This window comes from Carassius carassius, chromosome 12 (assembly GCF_963082965.1).
Source record: "Carassius carassius chromosome 12, fCarCar2.1, whole genome shotgun sequence".
Lineage (NCBI taxonomy): Eukaryota > Metazoa > Chordata > Actinopteri > Cypriniformes > Cyprinidae > Carassius > Carassius carassius.
Genome location: NC_081766.1, coordinates 4,323,466 through 4,344,661, shown reverse-complemented (window position 1 = coordinate 4,344,661; position 21,196 = coordinate 4,323,466). Strand labels below are relative to the sequence as shown.

The window sequence follows — 21,196 nt, the reverse complement described above, 5'->3', positions numbered from 1 at the left end:
ATTAAAAACATGATATAAGCATTGCAAAGTTTTTTGGACTTTATGGTGTTTTCTGATAATTAGACAGCAATTCCTAATGCTTTCTCCCTTCTCTGTCCATCCATCCATCCATCCATCCATCCATCCGTAACATTCTGAACACTGATGTTGATGTTGACATTCATATTGTAAAAAATATATTACCAAATAAATCTGCTTCTAAACACCCATAATGGGTCCTTGGACACATTTAGAGAGCTATTAAATCTAAAAAGTGTAAATGAGATTTAAATGCTACTGTGGAAAGAAAGATGTTCAGCTATTATATGTCAAGAATATTCTTTTAAAGTTTTTTTTTATGTTTAAGGATAAAAGAAAGAGAGGTTTGGAATGATGATGCAATTGTCTCAGTCTCAGATGATTCTTCAGAAATCATTCTAATATGCCGATTTTGTGTTTAAGAAAAAATTCTTAATTATCATCAATGCTGAAAACAGTTGTGTTGCTTGCTTCATACTGTATTTTTGTGAACGTGCTTAAATAAGTTCAAAAGAACAGCCTTTATTTGAAATAGAATAAATATACAATATCATTTATTTATAGTAGAATAAATTTATTTTGTTTTGCTGTATAAAAGTATATTTAAAAAAAGATATTACTTAAAATATTAAATGGCAGTGTATATAATGATAAATTAACATGCAAAATTAATAATAGATTCTTTAACATTGTATAATTGTTACTAAATATTGTTTTACTATGTGTAATTGTACTATAAAACATACAAGTATCATGATTTAGATTACATTTTTACATTACACAAAGCAATATAAGCCAGTTATATTATAGTTATGGTTAAATCTAGAGTGATAAATCAATATCAAAGTGCTTAAGAGAGAGATAAATTGGTCAGTATAAAATCTTGCCTGTTTCCATCAGCAATATTCCATCCATGCATGACAGGCATCTCATGGTTCACGGAGAGGCTTCAATATTTCTGATACTCTACTGGTTAGAACATATACAAATCTACTATCAGCGATGATATCCATCTTCAAATATATAGATTCAAAGGATATAATGTAACAGAGCAAATCAGCAGCATTGTGTAATCGTGTCTCTCATTTTTTGCTCCTCGTCCATGATATCTCACCATGGTCATATCATTCCATGCATTATTCCTTCATTAGAATAACAAGAATGAGGCCCTTTACTTCTCCTTCCTGTCATTCTCCATCAAACACAGAGCTGCGGTTGTTTCCACAGAGTTAAACTTCACCTACTTCAGACCATGTAAAGAGGTCACTGACGTAAAGGCTGGAACCTCGCTGAGAGATAGCACAGACCCTGCTGAGATATGACATCCTGTGTGTATTTATGGAGGCCCGAAAGCAAGCCTCAAGAGACCCGATAGGAAAATATCGAGGTCTACTGGTCTGTGTTTGAACACCAGTGTCGCTGTGCCAGTTGCCGTGGTTTGTTTTATTTGTCTGGCAAATGTTGAGGTTCGACTTTTTGACCTCCGAGGCGTGTTTAGGAAGATTTCAGACTTTTGCTATGCAAGTGGCTAGAAGGAGGTCATTGTAATTATCAACACCATATTTGATAAATATATTTGGTCTCTGGCATTTTTTAAGGTGTTTATTTGGTTTTAGCTGAGTTTAGAGATAAAGTGGTCCAATACATCAGATTAATTTGGTGGTCTTGAGTGAGTAAACTCATGTTGCTGAACTGTTTGGACAGCGTGGTCACAGCAATGTTTATGCACCCCCTAAAATGTCTCTTCTAGGCTATCTTCAGATGTTATCGTGTTATAGGACACAAAATATAGAACAGTAGTATAGTGAGATATTTTAATATCTTTGTTTTAGAAATGGTTCTAGACTGCCTTCATAGGCCTTACTCAGGTTAGACGCCATATTGGATGAAAAAAAGGTTGTATGAAGGAAAGGAAAACACAACCTGTATAAATGTCCTAGATCACATAATCTTAACAACTCAGAACTTTTGGGATTGATTTATGAAGTGTTTGTCTGCCAAACGTGTTTGGGGGAAAGATGTTTCATCAGCTGAACAAGTATGTTGTTATACAACACTACAATCCATTGAACGCACTGTATTTGAATTCCTCACAGTCTTGTTGGTAATTTCATTTCTGTCAAAAATCAAATATGGTGCTACCCTGATGAAGGTCTATTGGCAGCTGTTTTCTAAGACAGACTAACTGAAATAGAACCTAAAAAGTGACTGATTTGGAACACATTCCACATTAAAAAGGGTTCCCTAATGTGAGCACTCTAAAGGGAGCAAGACATTAGTGTCTCATATTTGCCTGAGCAACAAACACCAAAAGATATTTTCTTAGATTTGCTTGTATGCAGTTTTATAACAAATTTCAATCTAATTTAGTTAATTACTGAATTAAAATTAATTAAATGCACAAATCCTGAAAACTTAATGTTTTAATCAATACAGTAAATGGCAAAGCAGCTTAATTTGGCATTGAATTAAAGTGCCCCTATTATGGATTTTTTAAAATTACCTTTCATGCAGTGTGTAACACAGCTCTAAGTGAATGAAAACATCCTGCAAAGTTTTAAACCTGAAAGTGCACCATGTATAAAGTTATTGACTCTTAAAAGAAAGATTTGACTTTCAGTGACGTCAACGTGAAACATTTGTATATTGTCCACCAACTTGTTAGTCTTTTTGCATTGGTCTTTGAATGAAAATGCAATTCATTCTTTGCCACTAGGTGCCGCTTTGGAGGGGTAAAGATAGCAGTTTCCATGGTAATGCTGTACACAAAGCATCACTGCGCTCACAAACGCTGCTTTATCAGGAAGTACAGGCATGATGAGATGAAAATGAAATTGACCAAACACCCAAAACCAAAATATGAACCTTTCATTACTCACAATAGGGGCACTTTAAGTATTTTATTTACTTAGAAAAATTAAGCATACTTTATATATGCACTGTCTAGATCTATATATTTTTTTGTGACATCCATAATACTTTTCTAGGATTGTTCGATAAATTGAAAGTAATTTATGAAATGCACTCATTTGAAATAGAAAACTTTTGTAACATTATACATGTATTTTACTGTCAATTTTGATTGATTTAATGCATCCTTGCTGAAAAATAGAACCTGGTCAAAGTAACCTGACAATGAACCACAAAACACATAATATAAGAACGGTCCCTTTATATAAGTACAGTGAATATATATATATATATATATATATATATATAGAGAGAGAGAGAGAGAGAGAGAGAGAGAGAAAGAGAGAGAGTGAGTAAACATATATAAACGGTCAACATATATACCATCTATATCTACCATGGAGGTATGTAAACTGGTCAAAGTAGCCTGACAGTGAACCACAAAACACATAAGAGCGGTCCCTTTATATTATGTGTTTGTGGTTCACTGTCGGGTTACTGTGACCAGGTGCAGTGAATATTAAGGCAATTGTGGGTTAGACTTTTGTGGACAATAGGTAGGCTCGGCCTCAATGACATTCCAGTCATTGTTTAAATGTTTTGGACGTGCTTCTGTGAGGGCTTTCCATCCGCTGTGTCTCTGACTGCTGTTTAAAGCATTTCATTTTAACGGCTGTTAGCACCATCAGCCTGCCAACAAAGACTTGGACGGCTTCTGTGTTATTCAGGCCTCGTCGCTTGAGTGTGTGAGAGAGGAAGGAAGTGAGAGAGTTTGTGAGGTGTATGTGTTCCATTAATAAGGAACAATTGAGGTGGTATCACTGCCTATTAGGTTTAATTTAGAGCTATCACAAAACGTAATGTGTCTATGGCTTGGTCACGACCCCCTTAAACCAAATTACAGACGTGTTCTGTACTAGAAATGTCTTTTCTGTTGTAAAAACCCCATGGGAGGATACCTATCCTGACCTCTGACCTTTCCTTCGGGCACAAGGGTTCAATGGGGATGAAGGAGATTAAAGAGAGAGAGGGAGAGAGAGAGAGCAGTTCTGAATGCTCTAGACAATGAATGGTTTCTTTATGAAGCATTCAGAAGCTCTGTGTGCCCACCAGTGCTTTTTTCCTTTTAGTGCCCCTTATAAACAGCCTGGAAACACACACGCACACACACTAATACACACACCATTTTGTTAAATATGATTTTTCGTTTTTCAACTTAAAGGGGTCATAGCATGGAAAACAGATTTCCTGGCTCTTTTGAAGTAAAATAGTATCATTCAAAAGTTTGGGGTCTGTAAGATTTTCTTAAACACACACACACACACACACACACACACACTATATATATATATATATATATATATATATATATATATATATATATATATATATATATATATATATATATATATATATATATATATTCAATTTTGGGTGGACTGATTTCTGAATTCTGTCTGATTGCTTAGAAAAGAAACTTCACTTCAACAAGCTGTGTGCATGATTTAAGGCAACATTCATGACCGTAGCACAAACGATGCACAAACAACACTGAAGTTTACTACCTAGGGGTTGGTGATTTGTTCGGACCCCTAACCTCAAGTGTAAGCAGCAGTAATTGTGATATTTGTCCTGCAAGTGGCACTGAATATAAAAAAACTTGTAAGATGTGGCCTCTTTAAAGCAGTGTGTTTGACAATGTTCTTTATTTAATGTGTGGGGTGGATAAACATTGTGTCTTTGTGTGCGCGGTGTGCTAATGAACTAATAGAGTCGCTCGTCTCTCTCTAATGCCATTGAGATTCATTTCTGCCTTATGAATTTAAACCCTCAAAAGGCCACTATTCATTTCAAAACCAAAGGCATCTAGAGTTCTTTCAATTAGTTTTTCCATCTCTTTTATTTCCGTTATCCTGAGGGATGTCTTAATTACATTATTCATTGTTTCATCTCATTTAAGTGGTAATGCGTGTATTGTTGTGGGCCTGTTGAAAGCAGAAGAAGGGATAATTGAGAAAGGTCTCAAACAAATCCTCTGAGGCAAAACGATCTCCATCTCTGTCATTAAAACACTTCTGAATTTTAGGTTTTTAATGATGAAAATCATCATATATATATAGTTTTACACAATGAACTGAAAACTGCAAACTCAAATTTGATTGGCTGGCTTTTCGGTTTGAGGCATACTTGAAAGCAACTGCATATTCTGTTTTGTTTATGTTGTTGAAATGACAATTCAGGAGTTTTTTAAATACTTTTATTCACCAAGGACCAGGGCATTATGGTAAACTAAAACAAAACAAACAAAAAAAAAAGTTACTTGAAATAAAGAAAACTTTAACTGAGATTATACAAACATGAAAAATGAAAATGGGAAATTCAAAAAGAGTAAAAAATATTTTCAGCATTGATAATAATAAGAGGTACTTCTTGAGCAGCAAATCAGCATATTCAAATGATTTCTGAAGGCACATATGACACTGAAGACTGGGGTAATGATGCTGAAAATTCAGAAATAAATTACATTTCAAAATATATTCAAACAGAAAGCAGTTGTTTTGAATTAGAATAATATTTCACAATATTACAGTTTTGACTGTATTTGTAATGAAATCAGTACAGCCTTGGTGAGCATAAACACTTAAATCTTTTGATTTGTATTTTATTCTACACACATACTCCATTGATTTCTTCAGTGTTCCCTCTTGATTTCAAATGGACTGGGATCTTTCTACACCCTCACCATGATTCTCATTGATATTCATCAACCACTAGAAAAATCAACTATATTTGCTTTATACCAATAGTAATGAGTATGACTGTGCGAGACTGTTCAGATTATGTGATGTATGTAGTTTGACCGCGATTCACCCTCCACGTCTCGTGTGTGTTTGTGTCAGTAATATACTGCAGTAGGGAGGCCTGACACACTCATAAATTACTCAATTACAGCAATCACGCAGAGCGAAAAAAAGAAAAGGACAGACGAAAAAGGAGTGTGGAAAAGAAAAGAGCAGATGGTGGCATCATTCTCGTCCTCCTGCTAAAGCCACCGACCACTCCTTTCTCCACACACTCAATGAAAAAGGTGCTGAAGATGAATTGCGGTGTGTGTGTGTGTGTGTGTGTGTGTGTGGGCTTGGGTCTCTAAAGTAATTGAGGGTTGTCTGTGAAAGAGAAGCCCTCACGACTCTCATCTGGTTTCCATCTGAAGGAAGAACTGATTGTCGGAGATGAAAGCTTTTGTTAAACAGTTTTATGCCCCACTTACACTCACTCGTATAGACAGACGGTTTCCTCACACCTGTTAAAAGTCTGTTTTGCTTTACAGACAGGTATTGTGGGTTTTGTAAGCAGTCTGTTACTCATAAAGTGCCTAATAAATGTCAAATGTTAAGTAATAAACAGCTTCTGTTTTGCCTCACTCTCATGTGCAGATTGTTTCATTTTCATATGAAGTCATTGAAGGCACGAGGCATGTCGAACACTCAATACTTCTTTGTATCATTAAACATTTTTGCCTCTATATTTTCAGAGACTGTTAGTTTGTTATATGTTTTGCCTTAAACCCTGATATGCTGCCTACCTAGGCAACGTTTCAAGCATAATATTGGTGTGTTTCTTACACAAAGGTTGTTCTAACAGTAAACTGGAAAGTTATGCTACATTTTTCTGGCCATAATCAATGTTTGGTTAGTTAGCATGAACCAGTTTGCTCCTGCTGCTTGATGTTGTTTTTAATATAATAAAATATTCATTCATTTATTCATTCACTCATTCAATCATTTATTTATTGTGATTTTTGAGATATTAGTGTTTAAAGTGTATGAGCTACAGTAGAAAATAAGTTGATCTAATAAGAGTTTTGGACAAGCTCCGTTAGCACAATTTTTATCCAAATGGTATTATTTATATGCTGTGTGTGTATATATATATAAACTATACATATTTAGTTTTTATTATTATTTTGAATTATTATTTTTTTTTTTAAATACTGTTTTACCATTTAGGTTTAATTTATTTTATATTTAAATTTAGGTTTAGTTCAGTTTTATTTATTTATTTATGTTATTTCCCGTTAGTAATTTTAATGCTCCAACCAAGATGGCTGACAGAGGAAAATGTTGATTATATATATATTTTTTTAAAAATTATATATTTATAAATTTAGGATAATGTTGAATATATTTTATTCAATACCAAAGCTAAATGATTTATATGGACATTTTTTCAATTTAAAATACACCGCTGAATGCAATATTTATGTGTTGCATTGCAAATTTCTTTTTAGCTTAGCATTAGTTCTCTCATGCTTTCATGTGACAAAGGTTTTTTGTGTAACTTCTGTCCATTAATAGCATTTCAAATTAATCATTTATAAGGATTCATTGAAAGGGTGTTGTTTATTTGAAAATGTCAAAGCAGCTCATTAGCATTGTATTATGTTTTTTTTTCACAGTTTTTATAACTTAACATCACTTCTCTACTCCTGCCTTCACAGCTCTGGTGTGTCGCTGGCTGCCATGGCGACGCTGACCCCCTGCTTCTTACGGATCTTTGCTGTCCTCCAATTGGCTGTCTGCTCATTTCCAGAGGAACCTGGCCCTTTAATCTCTGCCCCTGCTGAGGGTAAGAACACGCCCCCTCACCAATTACAGTCTACCAGTTAAGCAACACAAGCAGGTTATTTTTCAGTTAGACATAAATGCCACATTTATGATCTTTCATTCACTTATGTTTAGAGCATAACAGCACAATCAGCAACTACTATTTTTGCCTCATGAATTAGCTTTGAGAAAATCTGCTGAATTACAAACTGTGCTAAGTTTCCATGATCATAAAATAGAAAACATTTCCTAGCGAGTTACAATGTTTTTACCATGGTTAAGGTAAAATATGAATGTTTTGGAACTTATGAGTTGCTTCATCAGTGAAGGCTTTTTATATATATATATATATTGCCAGAATTCATCAAAATACATTATTTCGTGTTCAGCAGAAGAAATTACGTAATACAGGTTTGAAATAACTTGAGAGTGAGTTAAACTTTAAAACAATTTTCCTTTTTTCTTTTTTTGGTTGTACTGCCCCTTTAAATGTGTTAAAATCACTGTAATGCATACTTTCTTGTGGTTATGTCAAACACTGTATGCTGCACTACTGCTGAAGGTTGTTCTTTTAAATGCACATATGGTTGACATATGATGTGGACATGTCACACTGTTTGTAAATAGTTTTGCACATTAGCGTTTGTGAATGGATGAAATACACCATATGGCTGTGATCATTTTAAAAGCCTTTTAACATAATGTTGTTAGAACAACCGACACAAAAACTGTGTGTGTGTGTGTGTGTGTGTGTGTGTGCGTGCGTGTGTGTGCTAGGACCCGTATTCCCTATAGATCCCACAAAACAGAATCAGTGATATTGATGAACAACCACTCATGCATCTCTAATGATTCAGTAGAGACCAGGGGTTAAAGGTCATCTAGCACAATGTAGTTGGTGTTTATGTGGGTCACATTTTTTCCCCAGAAGAACAGTAAAACCTGAAATCACCTACACTGTGGGCTCCTGCCAACGTCTGCTCTCTATGAAGAAAACGGCTTAGTAGACATACTAAATAATGTCTTAATGAGACAGAGGTAGATGGAAGAAAATATCCTTCTCTCAGTGTAAAAACAACAGAAATCAGTGAAGAACAAAATGAACATGGCGGGCTTGTGTGTGAGTGTGTGTGTGTGTGTGTGTGTATGTGTGTGTGTGTGTGTGTGTGTGTGTGTGTGAATCAAAGTGAAATAACGTGACCTTTTAAAGGGTTTTCCACACTTAATTACTCTTTATAAAGCACAAAAACATTTAAACCCTTGTGAAATGTGTCCAAACATCTAGAGGCGAAAAACAGGCCTGCAACAACAACAACAACAGTATCTGTATCCTTCTCTCCATATTACAGTGGAATTAATTAGTAGCAGAAATATCATTAGTGTAAGAAATATCATTAGCTTTCACAATAAATCTGTGGGTGTCCTCAGGCTTCTCAGCCCAGAGTACAGATCCATCTGCGGTTGGAGGACACATTCTTGTTAGTTTTTTCCGTGGTAATCTATTTTCTAATTGTGTTTAACCTCTTTTCACAGCATTTGGAAAGCAGTTTTCCTTATCTGAAATGTGTGAAGCTCTCTGAGCTGCTGGTGACTCTTTTCAACTGCATTTTATGAAAATGTATTATGTGACAGGACACTGGACCAATAGTCTGATAGTCAGGGCAGGTTGCATTTGTTTTTAATAATATTTATATTTTATTTTAATTCAGATTTATTTTAATAAAAAAAATCGGACATTTGTTTTTTATTAACAAATTAACATGTTTTAAATAGTTTTAATTTTACTTTTAGTTCAAAGAAACAATGCTGTGTGCGTTTATTCATTCACTCAAAAAGAAAAGGGGATATTTTACATGAATGCCCTTGTAATCTATTCAGTATAATGAAAGTAAATAATTTTAAATTCTGGGGATTTTAAGTTCTAAAATGACAAAAAAGCACCAGGAAAGCATATCATATTAGTATGCAACATATGTAACTGGTCCATGTGACATTCATAATGTGAACAAATCTATTTTTCTTTTCTTTTTTTTTCAATGAATCGTTTAAAGTTCACCTATTCTGGATTTTTGAAAAATATTTTTTATGCTGTACAAAACAGCTCTAAGTGAATAAGAACATCTGGCAAATCTTTAAATCTGAAAGTGCACCGTGTATTGTTTATTAAAAGAAAGAGTCGACTCTGAATCATTGAAACGAATCGTTTTAAAATGAATCTCAAGCCGTTTCATGTTGAGGTCAACCTGAATCATTTGCATATTGTCCGCCCACTTGTTGCTCTTTTGCACTGGTCAGAATAAAAATGCAATTCATTCTTTGCCACTAGGTGCTGCTTTTGGTGTGGTAAAAATAGTGGTTTCCCTGTTAACGCTGTACACAAAGCAGCACTGCACTCACAAACGCTGCTTTATCGGGCATTACAGGCATGATGAAATGAAAATGAGACCAATCAGACCGATCACTGCAGATTAATGTCAGGCAAAGAAGGGGTTTGGAAAAATGAATCATTGAGCGAATCGTTTGAGAGTCGCTGAGCAAGTATAAGCTTTAAAAAAATGCATATTATAAGACAATGAAAGTGTTTTTTGACCTTGCATGCATGTCAACCTCTTGTTTGGGACTCCCAAAACCAAAATATGAACCTTTCATTAACCATAATAGACACACTTTAATGTTTTTTTTTCTTTTTCTTTTTTAATGAAAAACGGTCTGAAAGTTTCATTAATGAATTGAACTAATGCAGTTCTTGAGTTCAGCTCACTGATTCAATTATTTAGTCTAAGTGGTTAACAGCTGACTGTAATGTATTGAGTAATGATGCATATTCCTATTTCTTACAAAAACCTGTCACATGATTTAGAACAGGGGTTGGCAACCTACGGCACGCGTGCCAACAGTGGCACGCAGAGGGATAATCGCTGGCACGCAAGCAATAAGGAAAACTGTATAATGACGTACAGTTTGATGTAATAACTTCTCATAGTCACACAGCCTGTTAGGAGCTACAAATACTATTAAAGTGTGAGAATTAACTTGCATGGATGCACGTGCAAACACTGCACATACTAGGTGCTTCAGATCAAAGCCTCGGTCTAACAGCACTCGTCAATGTCAAAATGACTGAGATGGCCAATCAGATCAAAGTAGGCGGGGTTTACTGTTCACAGAAGCAGAGCGCGAAGCGTCAGTTTAACGTTAAAGAGAGTGAGGTAAGATGAAGCTGCAAATCAATTAACATTAGTCAACTTTTAATAATACGTTTTACCATAGAAATGTTAAATGACCTAAAGCTATATCCAGTGATGAAAAATTTTCTGAAATATGGCCATTTTGAGAGAAAGAAAGTGGGGGGGGGGGGGGGGGGGTAAATTGTCTCTCTCTGCAGACAATGAAGCGATTTTGCCCCTTTGTTGTTGAGAAATATAATGTAGCGATTCAGTATCGATTAATAAAAGTACCGTGACAACACTCATAGGTTTATGAGCTTCTGAATGCTACTTTTTGCACAGCACGATCTCAGATCTCTGTGTGCGAGTGGTGTGTGTTGTGTGTGTGTGTGTGTCTGTGTGTGCACGTTCATCAATTAAAGCAGTGCATTAACGTTGATTAAACGTTAAAAAAACTTTTTTTTTATCGTATAATAAAAAATTGTGTATGTACCGTTTAAATACAGAATTATATCGGGGTGTGTGTGGGGGGGGGGGGGCTGTGTACACTTGACACAGTGGTTAACCATAAAAATAAAAAATGGCACGTCATGCCGAAAAGGTTGCTGATCCCTGATTTAGAATGTAGGACACAAGTTGTATATACCAAGCATATGATGCTTTTATGGAACTGTTGTGTCCTTTTTGATGCCCGAATCTTTATTGTCATTACTTTGAAAAGAGCAGGCAGAATATTTTAGGAGAGATATAGTTATACATGTTTGGAACTACAAAAGGGTGAGTAAATATGACAAATTTGTTGAACTTCTGCTTTAAGACAGCTTGTTTTTTAACTCTGCATGGAGAAGACAATGATGTGTGTACTTTTTGTCTCTGAGGACCTCTGTCTCTCAGTGGTCCGGAAACTCAGTGTGAAAGGGGCATAACTCTTCTGCGAAAGTGATGGACACATTCCTGCCTGTGCTTTAGTTTCTGTTTCCTCCATCTATTCTTCATATTTTGGCTCTTTTGTTTGGTTGTCACTGTCTTCCATCTCAACTAGTCATTTTTCCACATTTTGTCTTTCCTCTCTTCTGAATCATCTCTGTTTCTGTATTTGTCAGTGGTGAGACGATATCCAGTGTTTGTGGGCCGAGCGCATCACTCTTACACCCGTCAGGAGCCACTCTACATTCAGACCGTCCTGAAAGTCAACCGTACACTCTACATCGGAGCCAGGTAACATCCAACTGAATTCACAACAATTCAACATGCACGCTTCACATTATAAATATTTGTACATTATATTTTGCATTTTGCACGTCTTGTCAGAGCAATCAAAATAAAAACTGTTGTGTTAATTTTGCATATTGCTGCACATACTGTACTAAGGAAGAAGTGAAAATTATTCTCTGTGGTAATAATTGTTATTTTACTATGATTTATATATATATATTATGGTTTTTATACATTTTTAAGTTAGTAAAGATATTTTTATTTAATAAAAAAATATTTATTAAAATACATTATTTTATATTATATTATATATTATATTATATATATATATTATATATATTTATATTTTTTTATATTAATTAATATGTAATTTTTTAATATATAAAATGGTTTATTTTATATTTGTATTTTTCTTATTATTTTTGTCATTTTGTTACAGTATGTACTTTGTCATTTTATTAGTATTTGTATTTCAATTATTATTCTTATATTAGTATTTTTATTCTTTTTTCATAATTAGGTTTAATTTATTTTTATTTTGTTTTTTAATATTTTGTTCAGTTTGAGTTTTTGTTTATTTCCAGTGAATAATTTTAGTTCTTCAACTCACCATGGCAAAATGTCAGATTTTTGTTTAGTTTTTCTTTTAATATTTTTAGATTGTATGATATGATATATTTTTAATAATTATAACAATTATTGTAGTAATTAACAACATGTTAAATCATCAAGATGTTGATTTGAACTTCAGTATTGCCCACTCTGTTCACACAGCAACTTGACTGTGTTTGGTTTTACATTGAATTCATTGAATGAATTCATGTGACATGAGTATAATATCCTCTCTGTTATTAAAACCTTTCTATTTCGCTACACCATCTCGGTACCTAATTGGTCTTAAACGGAAATGACAGGTTACACAATGAGAAAATTTCATTACGTTTCAAAGCTCTGACATGAACACTCTGTTCTTCTAATTCAACACACTCAGCAGTATATCAGTATGTTCTCTCCACGCAGTCAAAGTGTGCACGTGGATGTTTTGAGGGGAAATCTGTGTCCAGTTTGAATGGTCTTACATTTAGTTACATCTTTGAAATCCATCACATAGACAGGTCTTGAAAGGATTGGGACTCCCGAGGGAGTTGACATGTGGTCCTAGTTAAGCGGTGGTTGAAAGTTAAACCCCTGTTCGCTGACCTTTAACCATTACACAGTCAAGCCACTTAAACACTTGCTTTCTCTGAAGCTAGGGAACAGACATGTGACCCTGGACCACAAAACCAGTCTTTGGTCGCTGGGGTATATTTTTAGCAATAGCCAAAAAACATTGTATGGGTCAAAATTATAGATTTTTCTTTTAAGCCAAAAATCATTAGGATAAGAAGTAAAGATCATGTTTCATGAAGATATTTTGTAAATTTCCTACGGTAAATAAATCATAATTTAATTTTTGATTAGCAGTATGCATTGTTTAGAATTCATTTGGACAACTTTAAAGTTGATTTTCTCAATATTTAGATTTTTTTGCACACTCAGATTCCAGATTTTCAAATAGTTGTATTTCGGCCAAATATTGTCTAATCCCTATAAACCATACATCAATGGAAAGATTATTTATTCAGCTTTCAGATGATGTATAAATCTCAATTTCGAAAAATTGACACTTCAGACTGGTTTTGTGGTCCAGGGTCATATATATATATATATATATATTAGGGGTGTAACGATACGCGTATTCGTATTGAACCGTTCGTGGTACGCATTATGGACCGAACGGTTCGTTGGACTAATTAATTATATTTGGAAAATAAAAAAAATTGTGAAATATAATGATATGCGTTCAACAAGGTAGCCCAATAACCCAAACGACGTAACAGGCAACGCCCCTGACACCCCCGAAGAAGAAAAAAAACACCAACTTATATGTTTATGTTAGGCTACTCAGTCAGGCGCTCGCTCACTCAGTACGCGCTGAAGGCTCGTTGCAAAATGGCCAATGCGTTTAACAGACCAGAAATAGAAGATCCTCCAATAACCAACAGGTCTGGTGTTTGGGTGCACTTTGGATTCCCTGTAAGCTGTAATGGTGATGGCAAGAGAGTGGTGGATAAAAAAACAACGATATGTCGCATCTAGGGTAGCCTACACCAGCGGGAATACAAAAAAAAACAAAAAACAACACCAGCGGGAATACTTGAAACATGTCAACTCATTTACGCCGACATCACCTTAGTGTGTCAGTATCTGGGAAAAGACGGAAAAAAGGAGAAACATACACGCATGAAAACTATCCCCGCAGCATTTAGACAGACATTTCCAACGGATTCAAACAGGGCAAAAGACATCACCACGGCGTTTGATAGGCTGCATTTACGTTATAGCCTCGGATATGAGACCTTACTATTTACCATTCATTCTATCATCACCATTATAGCTTACAGGGAATCCAAAGTGCACCCAAACACCAGACCTGTTGGTTATTGGAGGATCTTCTATTTCTGGTCTGTTAAACGCATAAGCCATTTTGCAACGAGCCTTCAGCGCGTACTGAGTGAGCGAGCGCCTTACTCTGTAGTGGAAAACGTAGGTTTTAAGAACATGCTTAATGTAATTGAGCCCCGTTACAATATTCCTTTACGAGCCCATTTGAGTAAATTGAGTAAAAACACACTCAATATAAAGAGTTATAGAGTTCCATGTAAAAAGTTACATCTTTGTATTTGTTCATAACTAATATAACATTTTCATTTTTTTTTTATAAGGAGCTGTTTTTGTTTTATACAGTATGCTGCTAAGAAAACACCATAGAAGATGGGTAAAGAATAGCTCCATCATTGTTCAATGTAAAAAAAAAACAACATACTTTGTTAGTTTTAATAAATAAAAATTTTTTTAAAAATCAAGGAAATTTATCTGCCAATTTTTTCTTTTTGCTGTATCTAAAACATACCGAACCGTACCGAACCGAACAGTGACACCAGTGTATTGTATCGAACCGAACCGTGAATTTTGTGAACCGTTACACCCCTAATATATATATATTCTATCTTACTTTTCCGAGCACTCTTATTAACTCTCTTACACATTCTGGAAAGTGTTAACTCTTATAACCGGTTACTGACACCACAGACCTCTGAGGCTGACATCTCCAGAGCTGAGAACTCACATTTAGACTGCTCTCGTAGACAGGTTGATGGATTTGTTTTATCAAAAGCCTTTAATGCTTCACTGTATTCCTGTAGGTGGTGAAATATATCTTCACAGACTTTCTGTCTTGTCTCAGTTTTTCACATGATTTTGGCTTTAATTTGATTTGCATACTTCTAATATTCTCTATACTTTACTGACAGTGGTAAAATATTATTATGTAGTTAGACAGAAAATCAGACATACTGAATCATAAAACAATGATGGTAACTCTTAACAATTAGGTTTCATTTGTTAGCATTAGTTAACCTACATTAATTAACATATACTAACTATGAGCAATATTTCTACAGCATTTATTCATCTTAGTTAATATTATTTTTTACATTTACTTATAAATGAAAAAAATCAAAAGTTGTTTGTTAATGTTAGTTGATGCAGTTTGAACTAACCTGAACAAACAATGGACCATTTATTTTTATTAACTAACATTAACATTTCAGTTTTAATAGGCTAATTTCAGCAATTACTTTATTCCAGTTCAGTTCAACATTTCTAATTTCTAAAATACTAAAATAAAAAGTAAAAAAAATATATTTTTGAGTCTAATTAAATAATTTGATTTATATTTTATTTTCTAATGGTTTAAGTTAACAATAAGTTCATCAAATTCAGCCTCCGTGTTACAAGTAACGATATAGAAAGCCACTTTTACCAGCAGCTATTAGACTGTATAATTATTATCAGATTAGATTATTTATTTTAGAATATTATTTGTATATTGTATAATCATGATGTAGTGTGCATTTTGATGCTTGAAACAAAGGAGTGCTATATAAAATGTAGTATTTTATTTATGTACCGTATTTTCTGGACTATAAGTCGCACTTTTTTTCATAGTTTTGCTGGTCCTGCGACTTATAGTCAGGTGCGACTTATTTATCAAAATTAATTTGACATGAACCAAGAGAAATGAACCAAGAAAACATTACCGTCTACAGCCGCGAGAGGGCGCTCTAGCGGCTGTAGATGATAATGTTTTCTCTTGGTTCTAAATAAATGCGACTTATAGTCCGAAAAATACGGTATTTATTTATTATTGTGTGGTGAGCTCTGTTGTGACATGGGAATTTCCCTTTGGGATTAATCAAGTTAATCAAATCAAATTGTACATATATTTACTGATAACTCTACACAAATTCGCTTCTCCAGTCCAGTTTCATGGCCAAAATACTGATTACATTTGTATTTTTTTTTATTGTTTATTTATGTTTGTTGTGTGGTGCATACTCTATAGTACAAATAGTATATGAATTATGATTCCCCTTCTTAATGTTAAATTAAGGCCCATTTTTAATGTTACTGCTAATGCTGGTGTGTGTGTGTGTGTGTGTGTGTGTGTGTGTGTGTGTGTGTGTGTGTGTGTGTGTGTGTGTGTGTGTGTGTGTGTGTGTGTGTGTGTGTGTGTGTGTGTGTGTGTTGGTGCAGAGATGACCTTTATCGAGTGGAACTGGACCATGTATCTGGAGATGAAATGTTCTACAGCAAGGTGAGACCTTGTACCGCTGTCTCTCTCTCTCTCTCTCTCTCTCTCTCTCTCTCTCTCTCTCTCTCTCTCTCTCTCTCTCTCTCTCTCTCTCTCTCTCTCTCTTACACACACACACACACATAATTGCATGTTTTCCCATAAATGTCGGTGATGATTTTACTCCCTTGCTGTTTTACAGAAAAGGACGTGGGAATCCAATAAGAATGACATCCGCATCTGTAGAATGAAGGGCAAACACGAGGTGAGCGTTCAAATAACACAAAGTTTTTTCACATTTCACGGTCATTTTTAGCACCGTCTTAGCGAGGAAATTAATTCACAGCACTTTGAGTGATTTGCTATTGCCAAGAGCATGATGTTTCAAACCTGTGGCAGAGCCGGAGAAAGTCTCATACAAATAAATTCTCCTGGAGAGTAAATGTACGATATAAGGATTTGGCTTATTTCTGCTGGTTCACAAGGACATGTAACTCTAGCCTCTCAGCGGATGCTTTTAGCCGTATTGCAGATGATTACTTACAGCCTTGGTTAGTTATTGGATGTTATAAAGGGGTGTGGATTTTCCTGTTATTTGCTTGTGTTTTTAACTCCTACTAAAATTAGATTTACCTTACTGTCATACTGCCAGTTATCTATTATGGCTCTCTTTGTGTTTTATTAAACCTTTCCTACAGCTAATGTGTGTCTTATGTTAGGCATGTTACACTTATGTTAGCATTCAAACACTAATGTCATACATACTGTGTTTTTACAGTTACATTTATTCATTTAGCAAACACTTTTTTTTTCAAAGGGGCTTACAATAGAACAATAGAGCCAACAATATTCAAAGTATGCAATGCCAACTTCATTTGAAAAACTTAGACAATATTTTGCATTAATTCCACACATTCTTAATTCCACACTTCTGGCCTTCATCAGGTACAACATGCAAAAAAGCAGAACATAAGTGAAATGTTGCAGGAGTTGTCAGATCCAAATGTGCTTAATAAAAGCTAAAACTGTTTCCAGTTGTGACGCCAGTATGTGATTCACACATAACCTGCTATAGCAAAAAAGTACCTGACTATGACTTTCAGTAAAATTACATTTACCACCAGCTTTCCATGAACTGTATCAATATAGTAATTGCATTAAGGCAAACATTCTACAAAAAGCCTCATTAACTTTGCCTAATGAATTAAAATGCATAACTGGCATATTGATACAAAAGCACATGTAGACCCAGATTAATGTGCTAAAGAAGAGCCGCTGTTTTCAGAAACATTTCGGAACTGTAGTTATTTTTAGATGCTACTGTATTTCTTGATCTAAGATGATTTTAAGAGGGTGAGTTGGCATGTTAGCAGGACATGTGGCCTTTATTGCAAGAGATCTCAGGTAAGGGATGGATCATGATAAGTCATTTGAGCATGATTAATTGAAATAAAACTGAAACTATATTCCCATACTTAAAAAGAAGTACTTAAAAAAAAAGCTGCTGTCAAGAAAATAGAAAGTTTAAAGAATCCCTGCTTTTTTTTTCAAATAAAAGCTTCATGTTTTTTGCAGTCCACAAATCAAGACCTCAGTAATTATTACAATGATTATAATTGTACATGCCAAAATATGTTCATAATCTTTTATAAAATAAATAAAAAAAAATTACAGTGAAATATGAAAAAAGTAATATTTCTTATTTTGATTTTGATTTAGTAATATTATTATTATTATTATTATTAATAAATATATATTATAAATATACTATCTATCTATATATCCATCCATATATTTCCCGATTAGTGATTAATATTTATTTTATTATATATATATATATATATATATATTATGTATTTTTGTATTTATATTATATTTTACATGAATGACATCATGTGTTTTTTTTTTACTTCTTTTAATTTAAATCACTGCTGTAGCTATACAGTTTCTGGCATCTCTGGATTTTGCATCGGCTCTTGCACTGCTTTTTGACTGTCCTGCCACGAGTGCCGTATTTTTAAGACAGCATGAAGTAAAAATTCTTCAACCTTTGAAAGCACATCTCGAGTCCCTCAAGTTCCAACTGGTTGATTTTGAGAATTTGTATTTTTTTCTTTTCACATCCCTTGATCTGTCCTGCCCAAATAATTCTCCAGAAGTCTTTGTTCAATATTCTCTTTAACTTGAGACGATTGGAGAGTTTGTGAAGGCATGTTTTGTAAGCTGCAGTCGGTTCTGATGTCTGAACCTCAGACTTGATTGTTTCTCTCTTTGATGTTTTTGTGATAAATCTGTTCTTATTCTTCAGTGCAGAGGCTAATTACCTTCTGCCTTCTGCCCACCTTCATAATGTAAAAGTCTTGCATTGCCACTATTTCGCAAACCAGGCCGTTTTAATAGATGTGTATGACTGCAGGGGAGAGAACTTCAAGGGACTGAGTGTCAAACCTGGACAAGGATTATTGTCTGGCAAGAGGGAGCTTACAAATTAGACCTGTCTGCCACCCACCCACATGTTCACACAAATCTGAGACATCAAACACACACCTGTGAATCTCTGCCTCCGGCAAGTTCTGCAACAGTCTCTCATACTCTCCTTGCTTTCTCTTTCTTGGTCTTTCTGTGCTGTTTCTGTTCATGATCGCTAATTACCTCATAAACTATAAACTGGTTTTCCACAGCAATCAACTCTAATTGTGTGAGATAGACAGAATATTAGCATAGACGACCCAGAAATGAGTCCGTTTGAGACATATATCCAATTATCCGTCCTTCTGTCAGAGATCTGAGCGCGCACCTCCACACACCACTGATATCAGACCTAAAACTGAGACTGCTGGTCCATGAGCCATTTTCTGCACTTCATCTGCTCTGGAATAAGATTAGATGGACTCTAGGAGTGCTGTCAGATGAAATGTGTTTGATCTGATGTAGCATGTTCCTGCAGTAATTGTGGTCTTGCTGCTTGATTTAAGCTGACATGATTTCATAATGAAGGTGGAAATTCAATATCCTTATTCTGACTCCTCACACACACAAACACACACACACACACACACACACACACACACACACACACACACACACACACACACACACACACACACACACACACTTACTACAGTGAGGATCTGTAAAATAGAATTGTGCTCATGTGAAGAGAATTGTTTTTATTGAAATAAATCTGAAATAAAAAAAGAAATATCAAATGTATATGTTAAATATATAAATTATACTTATACAAAACAAAAATGAGAAATGTTGCCTTGGCAATTAACAGAAAAGTAATGAATTGAAGTACTAAAATTACTAAAATGATAACATGATAGAATTATTTAAAAAGGAGCTAATAAAACTTACTTAAAACTTAAAACATAAATAAAAACACTTAAACATAATTTAAACAAAAATGACAGTGAACTGAAATGTGTTGAAGTGCTAAAACATAAAATTAAAATGAAAATAAATAAATTGAATCTAAATAGAAATATAAATATTTTTTAAAGTAAAAACAGTGACAAAATAATATAACAGTAACAAAATTACTAAACTACTAAATTACTACTATACTTTTAGTAAATCTAAAAAATGAATAAAAATGTCGAAATCGTAAAGAATTACTAAAAAAAGTTTTACTTAACACTGAAACATGATGAAAAACATAGAACTATAAAAAAATTAAAATAAGAAATATTGCTATGCAATCAATTGAAATATAATACGTTAAAGTACTAAAATTGGTAAACTGAAATTAATTAAATATAAATCACAAAATTACTGAAATGAACTAAATAAACAATTTTAAACTACAGTTATTGCATCGCACATGCTTAATAACAGATAACACAATAACATCTTCAGAGGTGGATAAATGGATCATTTATAATTAATATGAATACACAGGATTTGAATTGCTGTCACTTGTGCTGCTTTGATTGGCTTTTATGAAGTGCAAGATAAACCGATTTCTACAGCAATAACACAGTGACTAACTACAAAAAGATGCCATCTGCTGCCTGTGATACTCCTACAGGGAGTATAGGAACGTGTGTGTGTGTGTGTGTGTGTGTGGTGTAATAGATACACTCGCATCCTCTCGAGTATCTATTCTCTCTCTCAACGTGTTCCAATTGTCATTTTTATTGGCTTGAAGGGCATTGCAGGATGAGAACTTCATTTGTGGAGTCGTTCTGAATGAAAATAAGCAACAGGATCTCTTCATGAACAATTCACTGAATATCTTTTTGTCCGACCCTGAAGAACATTTTATTTCTCTGATATTGCTATTTTAGCTTTAGGCACTTGAGCAGGTTTGTCTCAGATGTTTCTTCTAAAATGTCTAGGAGAAATAAAATAGGCACAGTGAGATAATTGTTTGGAGCTATAAAAATGCAGGAAAAAGTATGTGAACCCTTTGTTTTTTACTGAGATTTAATCTGAATTTCAGTCGAACTGAATACTGAATACACTGTGTAAACATTCACATTTACTGTTTTTTCACATTTTAATATGATGTCATTTATGATTTATCTCTTGTGTATGTTCCTTTTTGTATCTCAGAGAGACTTGGAGGACTTCATGTTTAACTGTGACATATGAAATTA

The 21,196-nt window shown here is 34.3% G+C and overlaps 1 protein-coding gene across 1 annotated transcript in view; it reads left to right on the top strand.

Annotated features, from left to right (window-relative positions):
- Positions 1-21,196, top strand: part of LOC132154530 (semaphorin-6B-like) — a 104,205-nt gene that overhangs the window by 50,124 nt on the left and 32,885 nt on the right. Inside the window, exons 2-5 of the mRNA XM_059563119.1 lie at positions 7,430-7,557; positions 11,806-11,920; positions 16,556-16,616; positions 16,795-16,857. Coding sequence (XP_059419102.1) covers positions 7,452-7,557; positions 11,806-11,920; positions 16,556-16,616; positions 16,795-16,857 — 345 coding nt within the window. The 5' untranslated portion in view covers positions 7,430-7,451. The remainder of the gene's footprint in view (positions 1-7,429; positions 7,558-11,805; positions 11,921-16,555; positions 16,617-16,794; positions 16,858-21,196) is intronic.